The sequence below is a fragment of the Paralichthys olivaceus genome, chromosome 16 (genome assembly GCF_024713975.1).
Source record: "Paralichthys olivaceus isolate ysfri-2021 chromosome 16, ASM2471397v2, whole genome shotgun sequence".
NCBI classification, from domain to species: Eukaryota; Metazoa; Chordata; class Actinopteri; order Pleuronectiformes; family Paralichthyidae; genus Paralichthys; species Paralichthys olivaceus.
The window spans coordinates 15,285,277-15,298,679 of NC_091108.1; the positions used below are offsets into that span (position 1 = coordinate 15,285,277).

A 13,403-nucleotide genomic window follows, 5' to 3' on the forward strand; every position below is an offset into this window, starting at 1 on the left:
GTAGCAGCAAGTAGGATGTATCAAAACCTTACTATGTAAAGTACCTAGAGATAATATATGTTCTGATTTGGTGCTATATATATATATATATATATATATGTGTAAAAGAATTGTTGTTTTCATCCAGTTCGTAATATTCCTATGGTCGTCCCTCCTGTCTGATAAATGTCTCAGGCTGGATATCAAACTGTCTGCCTGTCACTTTTCAAACTGTTTAACTTCCATGAAATAAACGTTCTCACCATATGTGGCTCACATTGTATGTCTGTCCAAGTCAATGGGGGTTTAAGAAAACCCCCTTTCTCTGTGTGAAGTTGATTGGCCCGGTGGATGTTTGTAGCTCTAGCTTGGAAAGTATTTCCTGATTGGTTGCTATGAGCGGTATGGGTCACTGTGGAAGCCCACATACAAGTGTGGTCATTCAGTGGCTGTGAACAGTGCTCCATTTTCATCTCACTTACATGCGGTGGCTCGGAGGCAGCCAGACCTGCAGTGACTTGGGATTGCTATGGCCGTGTCCTTATTATGGCTCCATTGGCTGCGTGTTGCACTGATTTTTGTCACACTGCAAGGTGAGTTTTATGCTTTAAAATGTTTATTTATTTGTTTATTTATCTCCACTTTATTGTGTGCAATACTTAGTTGTTTTTAATTTTTTCTTTTCTTTGCGCTTGTGTTTTTTAAATCTCATGTCTGTCTTATTATCATATTGTTAATATAACGTGAAGCACTTTGAACTGAACTAACCATCATGAAAGGTGCTGTATATATAAAACGTGTAATTGATTTATGGATTGACTTGTGGCATGATTACATGACTGTGTGATAGAAGTGCATTTAAAAAGCTGTCTTTAAAAACGTTTTACATTTTTGTCAGTGAGAGATTTTCATAACTGAGTTTCTGTGCAGGAGGTGAATGCTTGGAACCAAATCTATGTGATTCAAGTTGTGCTGGTGAGGTTTTTGTTTTTAGTATACATCAAAATTGATTCATGCTCATAGACAAATACATCCACATTAGTATTTTTTTTTACCCCAGTTTAGATTAGTACATGATTTTGTGTGTTTAAATAAGAGGAATTTTTTCAATGATTCATTTTGTTTCCAGATTTTTTATCATATTATTTCACATCCACAGGACTTCCTTCCCCTGATTTGTCCTTTCAGAGAGGGGTGAGGTACACTTACAGGTATAGCACGACTATTACCACCACCCTTCATGGCTCTAATGCTGGCAGAAATGGACTGGCTTTGGACTGTGTGGTTGATATCGATGTGGTCTCCAAGTGTCACCTAATGATGCAGGTCAGCTTTATTAAATTTGTCAGTAAAACTACGAAGTGTTGATGACCATGTGGTTTCATGCACATGTTTGTCCTGCAGATCAGGAATCCACAGATAAAGCGGCTTTCACCTCAGAAGGAGCACTCTGTGCAGCGCTTAAAAAGCCTGAGGTAATGCGCAGACTCTTTCATGCAATTCGGTGTTTTTATAACAAGAGTAAATAAATGTGGTCTCTCTTCAGTGAAAGTCCAGATCATCTTGGAATGCTACAACTGTTTTTCCTGTGAATGTGATACTCTGCTCTGATGCTCCATTTGTCTGTGTTCTCGGGTCTCCGGAGGCTCATCTGGTGTTTTTGTTTCCCAGGGAGTCACTGGAGAGGACGCGCCTCAAGTTCTCCCTCCAGGAGGGAAAGGTCACGGCCCTCTGTCTCCAGGATGGGGAGCAGGTGTGGGCCCTCAACATTAAAAGGGCTCTACTAAGCATGCTCCAGACCTCCCGCATGGGCACCAAACAGGAATTAGAAAAGGAGGTAAGGGGCTGATGTGGGTCTGCATGCCCAATTTACACAGCAGTATAGAGATTTAACTAAATTTGTGTAGAATAACACTACATAATACAAATACTGACAAATGCATTCTTCACTCCGACAGTATTATGCCATAATTTAGTATTCCTCTTTCTCAGACGGATGTGTATGGGACTTGCAGCAGCAGGTATGAGAGGCGAGGACCCCTCCTGTTGAAGACCAGGGATCTAAAACAGTGCCAAGAGTCCAGACTGGCAAACTTCTGGCCTCATTCAGTGGCTCTGAGTGAAGATACAGTGAGTTTACTAAAATACAAAATGTCTGGAAGTGTGGCTAGCATTTAGGAATTTTGGGATATTAGTAACAATTTAACAGTTAAAACATACATTGATTAAAGGGTTGGGGTCTAAAATAAAATAATTATATTTTTAAAACTTTAAAAGTGTCAAATATGTTAAATATGCAAAGTATTTAATGTCTCCGTGTGTTATAGTTCTTTCTCAATGGCAGTACACTCTAATAAAACTACAAACAAGACCAATGTGGAGCTAATAACTACAACTAATAAGTATAAGCACCCTGGTCACACCTGGTTTGAGAGATAACGTGCCGTTTCCCTGTTTATTCTGTACTCTGACACTTCACCCTATCTTCAGTTATGGGGAAATAAAAGTCATTCTGGGACTCTGATATTCCTGCATATCTGTTGTACTTGACATATTGTCTATACTTTTTTGGAAAAAGAAAAATTGAAAGTTTGCAGAACTAATAATCTCATCAATTCAAAACTTTTAGCTGTCTCCCTTATATGTACCACGGAATAAGTGGTTATGTTTTTTACTCCAACATGAATAATTTGATTCAAGAGTCACTTTTAAAACATTTTTTCACCAGTCAGTGCAGTCAGAGCTGCACTGTGTTCAGCGCCACGGATCAACAGTGATGGAGGAGGTTAACTGTACAGAAGCTATTTCCATGGCAACATGGTCCAGGGACGCAGGGTTGGTGAAGACCCAAACAGTGTCCGTGCTCCTTCTGCTCCGAGCCCAGCCAGGGACTCTGTCAGGAGCAGGTCAGGAACACTCTAAATGTATGATGCACATCTGTGTTTAACCTGAACTGTTAGAGCGACATGGATCCCGATGCCTGTTCCTCTCATTTCTCCTGCAGACTCTCTGAGACACGGGGAACTTACCGACCTGCAGTTCGATGAGGAGGGAGCTGCATGGCCGGGAAAATCCAGGGTGTCAAAACCAGAGCAAGCCAGTCAGACTGTCAGGATGTTATGTAGCCTCACCTCAGACCCACAACTGGTAGGCCTCAAATGACACTGGCTCAAGTCAGCCTTTAACTGTATTTTGTAAAGAATACTTCACTTGATGAAAACTCTCTGTACCACTATTCCTACAGCGATGAATATGAATTACTTTTAAGTAGCTGGCACCAGTGTCAGCTTGTTTGTGTTTGTAAGGTGTGGTTTCACTTCCACTGAGGCTTTGCTGCATATGAGCCAATTTTTTCCCCCATACACAGAAGGTAAGTCAAACCCAATCCTGTACCCTTCATCACAGTCTATTTACCTGGAACGTGTTTAAAAGAGTCCCTCAGAGCCAGAGGCAGACACAGTCTGATTAAATGACTGTGTGTGGATCGGGTGATTGATTGGATACAACCGTACATTCACACAATTGGTTCTTGGAGAGAAGAAATAGTTTTGAAAGAGTGTAGTGCTGTTTTATACATGCAAAACAGTGAGCAGTGTGTGTGTGTGTGTGGGCAAATGTCTTCTACTTCTAGGTGTCACAAGAGTTCCTTCAACTGGCTTTTCAGCTGAGAGATCTCACCCTCTCTCAACTCAGGACGCTCTGGCAAGAAGCATCTTTCAAGTGCCGCAATGACTGGTCAGTATTTCAGTGGTGGTTTATGATGGAGCATATGTTGACTAGTCCTTCGTTGTAGAACATATAACAAATGTGAAATGTGGCTGTTACATAGCACTCAATTGTTTTGTGCTTAGCTACCAGATTCATGTTGAAAGGAATCCTGGTTATGGATTATTATGAGAAAATACCTAATATGCCAGAGCATTACAGTGTCCCCACTTAAATTCTGATTATAATCTTCCACTGAATATACAAATTATCACAGAAGACATTTTGACATTTTAAACAAAGGTGTAGTGTCCACATTCTAAATAGCTGTGACAGTCCCTCATATTAGGGTGTCTGGTTCTCTAGCTGGATTAACTGGCACAAAACTAAATGGAATGGAGATTGCAATGTCATAGAGTTACTTTTAGAAAGCTTTATTGTCATTGCACAAATTTGTACAACTAAATTTGTTGTGCAGCACCTTAAAAACATTACATACATACACACATTCATAATTAATTAATAAATACTAGAAGAAAGATAAAAGCATCCTATCATACACATGGGCACTGTAAGAAAATGATTGCTCACTTTTAAAAAGTGGATTGAAGGGGTTGTATCCACAGCAGAGACTGATACTGATGTTGATTAACTGCTTGGACAGGCAGCCGTTGTTGGATGCATTACCAGCATGTGGTTCTGAAAACTGCATTGTGCTACTGACTGAAATGATGAGGAACAAGGAGCTGGAGGAGGACCAGGCTCAATCTCTCCTCACCACCATAGCCCTCATCCCTCATCCAACCCCACAGATCATCGACTCCATCAACGTAGGAACCTCTGGGTGACATTAATAATGACCTCAGTCTCTCATCTAAGCCATATCCTGTATTCACTCATCTCATGTTGCTTTCAGTGGAGCTCTCCCATAGATATCTGTATGATCAACCCTGCCCTGTGTGCTAAGTGTACTGCTTTGCTCGTGTTGGTGTAGGCCTTACTGGAGGTCCCAGAGGTGCGGTCCAAAGCCTTGTTGGCTGGATCATCTTTGGTCTACCAGCTGTGCCAGAGGTCCCAAACCTCCTGCAGCGATCATCCCCATGTGCAGACACTCATGCAGACGCTAAAGAAAACACTCAGGGAAGGCTGCGAGGGGGACGAACCCACCCGAGTAAAAGATGTAAAGAGCTGAAACTGCATCAAACTAAACCATTGATGATTTATAATAAAACAAAAGTATTACTCAGTTTGTGTTTATGTCACCTGGCAGGTTTCTTATGCTCTGAAGTCAGTGGGAAACACTGGTCTGTCTGCTCCAGCCTTCACTCCTCTGCTAAATCGCTGTGCGCTCGGCCACTCAACCACACTCGAGCTGAGACTTGCCGCCATTCAGGCCTTCAGACGCTTCCCCTGCTCAGCTGATGTAAGTTAATGATGACACTGCTATTTTAGACAGAAGTGAAATAATGATGTCCAGCAATGACAACAGGAAATGCTAGGTACATTCCCAGAATATAATCAAATCTAAATGTGTAAAGGACATGGGCATTGATTCATGATGAGATGAGTTGAGGTGAAAAGGTGAGCGGGGGTCTGACCTCAGTGACTGACAGCAGTTTCCTTCCCTCAGAGGTCTGTGCTGTTGCAGCTGTACCGCTCCTCCCATGAGGATCCCGAGGTCAGAATCGCTGCATACCAGCAGCTCATGCGCTGCCCTGACCAGAACGTGTTCGAAGCGGTGAAGAGGACGCTGAGGAACGAGACCTCCAGCCAAGGTATTTTATTTTGTCTATCACCTGCTTGTCTGTGCGCATGTTTGATTTAGTAATTTCAGACAAAAATACATGATATTATAGCCCCTTGATTTGAATGGCTGATGCAATTTGTGGAATTACTCATAGTGACTATTAATAAAGATATCTTTCTAGTTTCATCTCTTTTAAATGTAATGAACCTGTAGTGTAGTTTAGTAAAAGTCTAATGAGTGTAATGTTTGACTTTATAAGCATTTGCTTTTCTGTTTTCTTAGTGGGCTCATTTGTGTGGAGTCACCTGACAAATGTCCTGCGGAGCGAGGACCCAATGAAGCAGACCCTGATTGAGTCACTTCCTGATGACATCATTAGCAAAGAGTTTGAAGCTGAAATATTAAAATACTCTTCATATTCAGATTACACTGTAGCCTCAGGTAAAGAAAGAAAAATGAACTAAATTAAGCATAATTAAGCACCGTATAAAAACAGGATATTAACATGCACATACACACCTAATGAAAGCTATTTTGTTGTTGCAGGGATGGGAATCACAAATTTGGAAACATCTTCAATTTTCTCCCCCAAATCGTTTCTGCCAAGATCTGCCTCTGCCAACCTCACTGTGTATTTTCACGGCCGAGCCCACAACCTTATGGAAGTGAGTTTTGCATCCTTTCAGTTTTTTTGTTTAATTATCAATGACAGAAAAGCCTTCCTGAAAATTTTACAAAATGATATTGGATGCATGCATTGTGTTTCCCAAATTTAGGTGGACCTTCGTGTTGAAAATTTGGAGCCACTTTTGAAGAACATTTTCGGTCACGACACACACAGCTCTGATGATGGAGGGTCCACTGCTCACAATCCAAAACATGAGACGACAAGAAGAAAAACAGACGATGGCCAAAGAGAAGGAAAAGAAAAGTGTTTATCCAGCACCAGCAGTTATCTGAACCAGGCCAGGGCCATGGTGAGGTCACTGCGATAGTCGTAAGACAGTCTTCTGGTCTGGACTGTTATGTTAGGGCCGTAGTATCAGCAACAGGTTTAACATGTAATCTAGTAATGTGGGATAAGAGACATTTCAGTGCAGAGTTTAGACTTCTGGTCAGTGCTGTATTCTTGACTAACTGTCAGTGCATCTGTAAAATCTTGATATATTTGAAGCATATATAATGCCTAAATTAACAACTAATATTTCTTCATTAATTTATTTATTGACTTATACAAAATCAGAAAATAGTTAAAAAGATAATCCCCTGTGATATCTTTAAAATGCTTTTTTTTAAAAGCTGCAGATTAATTTTCTGTCAATAGACCAAATTATTAATTGATTAACGGTTCTAACTCTATCATGGATAACCAGCATTATAAGCAACAAAAGCACTTAAACCGGTAAGTGCTTTTGCTTTTATTAGTGCTATTCTATTTGTTTGTATTTATTTTGCTGTCAACTTGCTGTGGTCATACTGCTCCCCTTGTCTGTTCCAGTTGTTTGGGAGAAGGAGAACTGAGGAGAACAGGCCCAAGTGTTGGGTTGGTGTGAAGGTGTTTGGGAACGAGCTCAGCTTCTTCACATGTGACGATCTCTACGATCGCATCAACCAGCTGTCACTGAGCGTGGCGGGACTGGCTGTCAAACTGCTCAAGGTATTTGTTCCCAAACCTTTCCGCCTCCGACCCTCAAAATAAATGTGACATATACTGGTGACCCACATTTTTTACTTTTCTAACAATTATTGCTAAAATACACTATTTCTAATTGCCTTTAGATTTTATTTGAGTTTTGGAAATTACATTGTAACCCCCTCTCAGTGTCTCGTGACACCTCAGAGGGTTTGGGAACCACTGCTCTTAACGGTCTTATATCTTTTCTTACCTCTCTTATTAATCTCATATTATTTCTTTCTCATCCACCTTCCCTCTCTTTGTCCTCCAGGGTCAGGAGGTTCAGTTGAACCACAGAGCTGTGCTGATGACAGAGGAGCTGCTGTTACCGTCACTGTCTGGTTTGCCCGTCAAACTTGGCATCAACATGACCTCCCTCATTTCACTGCGTCTGAAGGGCAATGTCAACTACAGGGACACGTCTCACTTCTCCCTGACCGGATACATCAAACCTAAGTATTTCCCACAGCACCTCATGTAACAGCGGCTTCGACATTTGGTGAGTAAAAAATGTGTGTGACTGGTCTCTGTGTCCCCAGTGCCTATGTGGGACTCTCAACCAGAATGGGTGTAGACAGTGCTCTCGGTCAGGCTGCGGTGGACTGGGTCTCCGAGTTGACCAGCTCCACCAGTCTAGATGGCAGTGTTCAGCTGCAGGAGGGGAGGGATGTCAGGGTCACGCTGAACACTCCTGAAGACGTCATGGACATGATCTCTTTCAGGTAAGTGTGGGCATTTAAATAAAAACTCTAGTAGCGTTTGTAGAGTATAATATTCATCTATCCATTATCTAAACGGGTTATTCTTTTAAGAGTCGTGGAGGGAGCTAGAGCCCATCCCAGCTGACATAGGGCGAAAGGTGGGATGCACTCTGGACGGGCATCACAGGACCAACATACAAAGACAATCATCAAAAATCATTCACACTCGCATTCACACCTACGGTCAATTAAGTTTGTCCAATAAACCTAACTCCAATCCGCATGTCTTTGGCCTGTAGGAGAAAACCCACACAGACACAGGGAAAACATGCAAACTCCATACAGAATGACCCCCACAGTGTTGCCCCTATAGTATAATATGCAGCATTGTAAAGAGTAGGTGTGTTTAATTGTTGTGTGCACCAGCTCCAGAGTGTTTCAGCTCAGTGGAGACCACAGAGAGGAGCTGAGGGGGCCAAAGAGTCGTATCCAGAAGACCACCTGCACTCCAAAGACTTGTAAGTCTTCTTTCACCTTCTACATCTATATGAAAGAGAAATATTTAAGAATGTCCCCTTCCACATTTACTTTATATTTTACAGCATATTATTTAACCTATCGTAATTTAGAAAAATAAGTCATAGGTCAGAAAAATAACTTTTTAGTTTTTATAAATGAAAAAGGCTTTTACCAATCACTGATTTCTTCCTTTGCAGGGTCCAAGATGGTCGGCTGGCAGTTGTGCTCCAATGCTTCTTATCCATTACCTGCTGCAGGGATTTCACTACCTGCTGCTGGACCCATCCACCTTTCCCTCAGGCTGCTGAAGCTGGACAGAGGACTCCATTACTACCTTCTGGAAGCTGCCTACTCACTGCTCCCTCAGGTGCAAAGGAAATGGAAGATTTTCAAAATTAATTATCCAAACGTGTCTTTGAGATGATTCTCTCTTTACTCTGACGCTGCTTACAAACATACAATAAACTTGAGACAAGAAACTTGTTGCTGTGTAGTAAAATGTCCAGTGTGAGTGAGCCCAGAGAGGCATCTGTGTATTTTGTGTGTGTATAAAACATGATGGCGATCTGTTTATCTTCTCTCACAGTAGTTAACACCTAAACCTGTCACACCTCGTGTTACAGAGAGGCACCTGGTTCCCCAGAGAGGCCTCCATCCACCTTCTCCTGGCCACTCCTCAGTCCTCCATCCCCAGAGACATGTCTGTGGACTTGGCCTTCAACCCTCACAGATTGCTGCTGAGGATCAACCATCCTCTGAAAACCATCCACATACAGGGTTTGACCCACAAGAGCACCTTGACAGAAATCCCAACCTCTATAAGAGTTTCTTGGTAAAATTGTTTTTGTTTCCTCAGGACAACTTGAACAAGAGAAGGGTATGAAGAGAGGAAAGCTGGAGCTGGTGATTGATGGTGTTCATTATCATATTATGGTATGTACTGCTCTGGAGATTTCTGCAATGTGATTTGGGGAGTTTTCTTTTTAATAGTAGATATAATTATATTTCCTACCATATAGGCAGTGGTAATAAGAGGCTAGAGGAGGCTAGGCTTTCCCAGAATGGTCATGGAAATATTATGCTGAAGCCTTTTGTAAATTACTTGGTTTGCTGATTCATATGAGAATAGCTGCTCCCAACCTACCAGAACCTCTAGTGTGTGTGTGTGTGTGTGTGTGTGTGTGTGTGTGTGTGTGTGTGTGTGTGTGTGTGTGTGTGTGTGTGTGTGTGTGTGTGTGTAGAGAGAGAGTGAGACTTATAGCTTCTCCAAACATGACAAGCTTGCACTGGCTGTTTTCTCCACAGGGTTTGGTCGACACTCAGACCCTACTGTCAGAGCAGAGGACACGCTACCACCTTGAGGCCAAGATGGCTGCTGATGGACATCCCATGATCCTCTCTGCTAACATTACTCGTGGACTGGGTAGGAAGACCAGCCTCTCTGCTACGTTGAAGAATGTGTTGAGAGAAACGGCATCGCTGTCAGGTATCTAATTATAATTTACTTTTGAAATCATCTTTAAAACTTGTAAATAGGAAACTTAACGTTTGAGTATAACTTTAATTTTTTTGCCATAATCATCACAGCCATATTTTTAGCATAACCACTGCTGACATTGTTCATGACATAGTTCAAGTGATGTCTGTGTTCAGTGGCCCTGGAGCGCAGGCGAGACAGCAGCAGCAGGCAGTACTCGGTGGAGGCGGAGCTCCTGTTACCTGGTGTGGTTGGCAGCAGGATGCTGGGACTGATGGAGCAGAAGGGCTCACTCTGGAGCTCTGCACTAAGGCTCAAGTATGGTCTGGGAGGTGAGTGAAGGCACACTGCAGAATGGCGGCAGTAAATAAGCAGTCCACCAAAAAACACAAACGGAACTGCTGTGAACTATTGTCGATAGCAGAGACTATTTAAAACGTAAACTGAGTAACACAGTCACAAGATTACTGTGAATAACCGTTTCCTTTTATAGGGAGAGAATTTGCTGTTAAGTGTTTAAATGCATTATTGTCCTGCCTATTGAGCACCACAAAAAATGTATTTCAGCCCAACTGTATTGGAATACTGCAGATACAAAGAACAAATTACAACTAAATTAATTGAACAACACTTTCTAATCAGTTTAGAGGAAAAACAGTTGGATGAACTGTCCCTCTAGGTATCTGTTAGGAGGTGTTTCCCCCGTTATACAGAAGCACAAAGGAACAATAAAAAGTTATTTCTTCTTCACCTACAAGATGGTCAGAAAAACTCTAACCAAGAACGTCTAAAATTGTGTATGATGTGCCTGGGATGGTGGTGGAGGTTTTGCAAATATACATTACCACTTTACTGTTATTAACGTGTATGCACAGTCTGCATTTCATTTGATAATGAAAGAATAATTTGAAGATTGGAATAATGTATCCCCTCTCAATTTGAAACCCTGAGGTTTGAGAGTTACCCTATTTACTCAGTTGAAGTTGACTAGCATGGACAAATGTATAACACTTATAAAACACAAATACTGCACCGATTATTGTTAGATGTTGCTTCTCGCTTATAGGGAGAATATGTATTTCAGCAATATCCCCACATCATCAGATTGGGTTGACTGTCCTTCAGGTCATGCCAGACACCTTCGTCAGGAGTGCTACACATCTCAGAGACTGAGGAATGAGATGGACTCGAACTTTACCTACGTCATGAGAGCGGATCATGAATTCTACTGCTCCCACACTGCTCCCATTAACCACAAGGTAAATACACACATGGAAACACAGAATGATACAGAAGTTTGTGTTATGAAGCATAGTATAATACTTATTAGATTCAGGTATTTGGTTCTATTGTCCCTGCATGCTTATCCTGCTGATTTTCAGATGTTGTTAACTGGTAACTGAGCTGTAACAGAGAGTCAGATCACTCTGACTGTAAGTTTTATATTTTCTCTGTACTGTATGCATCTTGCAGATTCACCTCAGGCATGCAGAAAGCCAGAGCCACATTAATTCAGCTCTGCACATGAGCTACGGCAAACACTGGGATGAGATTAACAACAAACGCACTGTCCTTTTGAGCCAGTCCTTCAAAAACCAGTCCACACTAAACCACACCAGCTACACTCTGGAGGTAAAAAGAAACACACTGTGATCCACAATGCTATCTTTTCTCTGGCACAAATGATTCATGTTATCCATTAAATGTACGTTTTTTTATGTCTAACTGATTCGATTTCAGTGGTCAAAGGTCATAATCACCTCATATGAGTCCAGAAAAAATAGTATTTACACTGAAACTGTACTGGTTGTAGGAGGCTTAAAACCACAGGGTGGTAAATCTAGTTTTGTTCCAAATCAACCCACACTGACAAATCCATTGTTCATTGTGAAATGATCTTTGTATTTACATTTCTAAGTATAAAATACATGTTTTATTTGTTCACAATGAAATTAAATCTCTCACATTATTCCAGTTCAGTCTCAAGGTGCCAGAGAAAAATCTTAACTACAGGACCCAGCTTCTGCACTCTCACCTGAGACAAGTTGGATCTGAGAGCAGCACTCACTTAAAGATCAACTACAACAACCTGATGCCACTGGTGGCTGGCTTACACTGGAAAAGCCCTTCTCAAGATGGAGTGCAGAAGAAGTGGGAAGGTAAATTTTAAAAAATGATTTCATTTACATAAACTACATGAGGGGCCTACAACTGCAGTGAGACGCTGACCAGCGTTGTGTCTTTCTTATTTGATATAGGTACATTTAACATGGACTCACCGTGGCTGTACATCTATACTGCCCACAAGCTGAGTCACCTCCAGCGTCACACACTCCAGCTCACATCTGAGCTGACAGCCAGTAAGTGGCTGACGATCCCTAACCTCATCCTGGACGGTTTCTACAGAGACCGAGGCAGAGAGAGGGAGGCCCGTCTGGAGCTGTACACACCAGCGGTCACTTACCTTCACGTAGGAAGAGAAGAGACTGTGTCTTCTTTTAGCATTTGACTCAGGGAAATTATAGGTTGTTTGCATGATGGGGATTTTATTTGTTGTTACTGATGCACAAGATCATTAAAATGTCTCTACAAGATTTTGAGGTAGAAAAGTAGCCTAAATGTATATGAGCATGAGCCAAAGCCTAAATAAATGCACTGCTGATCACTAAATTACAAGATGCTTAAAGGTTAAATCAGTATCAAGACATCATGATTATCTGTCAATAAATTGTCATGGTCTTAAGAGCAATGCACCACTACCAAGATTTTATGTGAACATGCCTATTATCTGACCAACTCTTCCTCCGGCCCTCCCCAGGCAGAAGGATGGGGAGTGGTGGGGAAGCGAAGTTTGAAGGCCTCCTGCTCATTGAGCTCATTGTGGACTCCTCCCCTGAGAGGAGACGTCTCTCTGGAGGCCTCTAAATTCAGCCATACCCTGCAAATGGCCTCCACCTACGACAAAAACAACATCAGCATCACTGCTGTGCTGAACACTATAAACAAGGTGAGCGGAGGCACAAATGGTTGTGATAAGTGAAGTTTTATTCTTTTTGCTCTGTGTCAAATTTGCAATGTTCTGAAAATTAATGATTTTTTTTAACTGACTTGTTTAAGAGTTTGAAAAAGAGGCAAGCAACGCTGAAGATGACGTTCTCAAGGCCTAAGAGTCCGTCCACAGAGCTGGAGTTTGACGGGGCTGTGGAGGAGCTGAGGAAGGACAAAAGGATGTATCAGAAAACAGCAGTGCTCCGTCTCAGGTTTAATGACTTCGTTCTAGACCAATACTGCGGCCTTCCAAATGTTTTTATATACTTGTGCTAACAAACAAACAAATGCTGATTAAAAACATTACCTCTTCAGTGGACGTAAAAACAATTCCTGACTTTTAAACCAAACCATCTCTCACAGACATCCCTTCCAGACCTTTCCTCAGAATCTCCTCCTCAGAGAGACGTTTACTGTTGACCTCGTCAAAGGCCTCTACATCCTGGAATCTAAAGCTGGTTTCCAAGGTGACCGGGAGGTCATCCACACCCTTACCATGGGCTATCAACCACCAAGCCCTTTTGTGCGTTGAACACAGGTTGATTTATTGAA

At 41.9% G+C, this 13,403-nt stretch overlaps 1 protein-coding gene across 2 annotated transcripts in view; it reads left to right on the forward strand.

Annotated features, from left to right (window-relative positions):
- The first annotated feature begins 435 nt into the window (after positions 1-435).
- LOC109638563 (uncharacterized) overlaps positions 436-13,403 on the forward strand; it is a 36,101-nt gene continuing 23,133 nt past the window's right edge. For both annotated transcript variants that reach the window (XM_069511678.1, XM_069511679.1), the window contains exons 1-32: positions 436-572; positions 910-954; positions 1,139-1,305; positions 1,384-1,454; positions 1,651-1,816; positions 1,972-2,109; positions 2,708-2,885; positions 2,984-3,126; positions 3,611-3,714; positions 4,349-4,514; positions 4,679-4,864; positions 4,955-5,107; positions 5,315-5,459; positions 5,714-5,872; positions 5,978-6,096; positions 6,208-6,408; positions 6,930-7,088; positions 7,378-7,562; positions 7,646-7,828; positions 8,234-8,325; positions 8,524-8,693; positions 8,950-9,103; positions 9,183-9,259; positions 9,632-9,812; positions 9,980-10,135; positions 10,929-11,062; positions 11,277-11,435; positions 11,779-11,962; positions 12,062-12,273; positions 12,622-12,810; positions 12,921-13,063; positions 13,215-13,374. In XM_069511678.1, coding sequence (XP_069367779.1) covers positions 509-572; positions 910-954; positions 1,139-1,305; positions 1,384-1,454; positions 1,651-1,816; positions 1,972-2,109; positions 2,708-2,885; positions 2,984-3,126; positions 3,611-3,714; positions 4,349-4,514; positions 4,679-4,864; positions 4,955-5,107; positions 5,315-5,459; positions 5,714-5,872; positions 5,978-6,096; positions 6,208-6,408; positions 6,930-7,088; positions 7,378-7,562; positions 7,646-7,828; positions 8,234-8,325; positions 8,524-8,693; positions 8,950-9,103; positions 9,183-9,259; positions 9,632-9,812; positions 9,980-10,135; positions 10,929-11,062; positions 11,277-11,435; positions 11,779-11,962; positions 12,062-12,273; positions 12,622-12,810; positions 12,921-13,063; positions 13,215-13,374 — 4,743 coding nt within the window. In that variant the 5' untranslated portion in view covers positions 436-508. The remainder of the gene's footprint in view (positions 573-909; positions 955-1,138; positions 1,306-1,383; positions 1,455-1,650; positions 1,817-1,971; positions 2,110-2,707; positions 2,886-2,983; positions 3,127-3,610; positions 3,715-4,348; positions 4,515-4,678; positions 4,865-4,954; positions 5,108-5,314; positions 5,460-5,713; positions 5,873-5,977; positions 6,097-6,207; positions 6,409-6,929; positions 7,089-7,377; positions 7,563-7,645; positions 7,829-8,233; positions 8,326-8,523; positions 8,694-8,949; positions 9,104-9,182; positions 9,260-9,631; positions 9,813-9,979; positions 10,136-10,928; positions 11,063-11,276; positions 11,436-11,778; positions 11,963-12,061; positions 12,274-12,621; positions 12,811-12,920; positions 13,064-13,214; positions 13,375-13,403) is intronic.